This window comes from Nansenia antarctica, assembly GCF_963989245.1.
Source record: "Nansenia antarctica genome assembly, chromosome: 1".
Taxonomy (NCBI): Eukaryota; Metazoa; Chordata; class Actinopteri; order Argentiniformes; family Microstomatidae; genus Nansenia; species Nansenia antarctica.
In genome coordinates, this window is record NC_137674.1 from 64531831 (window position 1) to 64534330 (window position 2500).

The 2500-nt window shown below is 48.4% G+C and overlaps 1 protein-coding gene across 1 annotated transcript in view; it reads left to right on the forward strand.

Moving 5' to 3' along the window:
- The window catches only part of mthfd1l (methylenetetrahydrofolate dehydrogenase (NADP+ dependent) 1 like), a gene marked incomplete at both ends in the record, with an annotated part of 54921 nt that overhangs the window by 12136 nt on the left and 40285 nt on the right, over nt 1–2500 (forward strand). Inside the window, 3 exons of the mRNA XM_080524972.1 lie at nt 428–535; nt 987–1061; nt 1886–1988. Coding sequence (XP_080381098.1) covers nt 428–535; nt 987–1061; nt 1886–1988 — 286 coding nt within the window. The remainder of the gene's footprint in view (nt 1–427; nt 536–986; nt 1062–1885; nt 1989–2500) is intronic.

Genomic DNA, 2500 nt, shown 5'->3' on the forward strand with positions numbered 1-2500 from the left:
CTCCCCCCCTGAGCACTCCCGTGGCTATTATGTGGACCTTTTAAACTACACAAGGGAGTGTGTTGGCCTGGCTGTGTTATGACCGGGGTGTCGTGGTGTAGTCATTGAAACAGAATGGGTCCAGTCAAGCTTAGGTCAGGATGTTTGGGGATCTGATGTAGAGACGGATCATATCTGGAGCGTGAGACGCCCGTAGAGTCTGATGTGATTGGCTAGTCCATCTTTTTTCCCTTCCTGGACCCATCCATCAATATCACAGCTGGATGTGGCGACTGACATGGAGGAAATTTAGTTTAAACCCCACCCCCACCCATGCTTTTTAGTTGGGTCCGTTATTTGATCAGCTAATGGATAATCTCTCTCTTTGTGTGTGTGTGTGTGTGTGTGTCTCTCTCTCTCTCTTTCTCTTCCTCTTTCATTCTCTCAGTTCAACCTCCACTTGACAGGTGACATCCACGCCATCACCGCAGCCAATAACCTGGTGGCGGCTGCCATCGACGCCAGGATGCTGCACGAGGCCACCCAATCAGACAAGGTGCCTGTGTGATGTCACCATGACACAGAGGGGTCCTAAACATTTACATCACAAATGCGACATACCTCAGCTTCAGCTGTAATAGAGATTACCTCACAGGGCCAAATATTAGACTGTCACTGTGAAGCGATGTCACAGTATATTCCAAAATGATTAGATGACAATGACACAATCACAAAACAAAATTACATCATAAAGCATCAGCAGCTGCAGATGGGATCATTATTTTGACAGTACTAATGATTTCAGAGCATGCTCCGGATTGTCATAGCAGACTGTATTGGTGTGACTGTGTCTGTGACATCATCGCTCGGAATTGTTAAAGTGCCTGCCTTCATTCAGTTCAATTCAAATGCTTTATCGGCACAACTGTTGAGATGAGAACAATCATGCCAATGCGATACACAGCGACATAGTATAATGTTCCTCTCTGTTGCGTTGTCTCTTCCAGGCCCTATACAGCAGACTGGTTCCCTCTGTCAACGGAGTCAGGAAATTTTCTCCCATCCAAATCGCCAGGCTACAGGTCAGTCCACCCCACTCTCCCTAGTCAAGCGTTGTCTTGGAGAACGTTCTGTAGGGATGACTCTTGTCTAGGTAATTTCTCCAGACCACCACTAGGTGGCCTCGGTGAGTTGATCTTTTCAAAAACCTCCCTTCTGCAGACCTATTCCCCTCAACTCCAAACGCTTGTCTGTTTACAGTATCGTATATACGGTCCAACAGACAAATCTCTGCATCGCCAAACTGTCATCTGTTTGTACGAATTAAAAACAGTTTGCATAAGTAGCGACTCATTTCATTTGAGTCTTGATAGCAGGACGCCCGGTGTTGAACGATAACAAACAGACGAAGAGGAGAAGCCATGGGTGGGGTTCGCCTTCCACCAGCACACAGCCAGCCGGAGAGACACAAACACAAAAGTTGTTGAGAGTCAACTTGAGTTTAGGAGTTCAGGGGGATGAAATATTCATTCAGGGATGGAAGTGAAAGTAAAGAGATGAAGTGTGTTTGTGTTCTTTGGGAGGGGTGGGGGGGGGGGTCTCTATAAAGTTGGGCTACACTACTCATTTATTAAAGAGCCTCTGAAACCAGACTAGATGAGGAGTGGGAGTCGTCTTTGCAATGGGGAAGGGAGGTTTGGGCCGTGTAAGGTGCACAGGGGTTGGAATGTCATAGGATAGATGTACACATCAGACCCGACCTATGATATTTGATATAGCCCAGAGCCTTCTTCTGAGGTTGAAAATGAATTCCATCTCACGACCTCTGACCTCACGTGGTCATTGGCCATAAAGAGTAAAGAGTACGATGTCTGTACCTCTCTCACACCCCCCTCTCTCCCCACAGCGCCTGGCCATCGATAAGACGGAGCCCAGCTCTCTCACGCCCCAGGAGGTCAGCTCCTTCGTACGTCTCAACCTTGACCCCGCCAAGGTCACCTGGCAGAGAGGTCAGTGATCAGCTACTACATCCCTCCTCCTCCCTCCCACATGCCAGTCTCTCATTGGCTCCCTTAAGGAGCCCCCCCTCACCTCCCCACCATGTGGCTGGTTAATGTATTGATTTAAGGGGAGGACAGTGTATCCCCCATTACAGGTGATGATTATGAAGTGACTAATAAAATGGACTGCACTTATACAGCGCCTTATTCCAAAGCGCTTTACAACGGCCTCTCATTCACCCATTCACACACACATTTACACAGCAATGGCGGCAAGCTATCATGCAAGACGCCGGGCCGCTCATTGGGAGCAATTTGGGGTTCAGTGTCTCGCCCAAGGTCACCTCGACACGTGGCCAGCCGGGGATCGAACCGCTGACCTTGTGATCATTAGACGCCGGCTCTACCTCCTTTGCCCCAAACCATTAGTTTGGGCTAGATGCATGCAAAGCACAATCTTGTTAAAGCATCTAATTGGAGGCCGATAAAGTTGTATCCAGTTGGATATTCTCTCTCTCTCT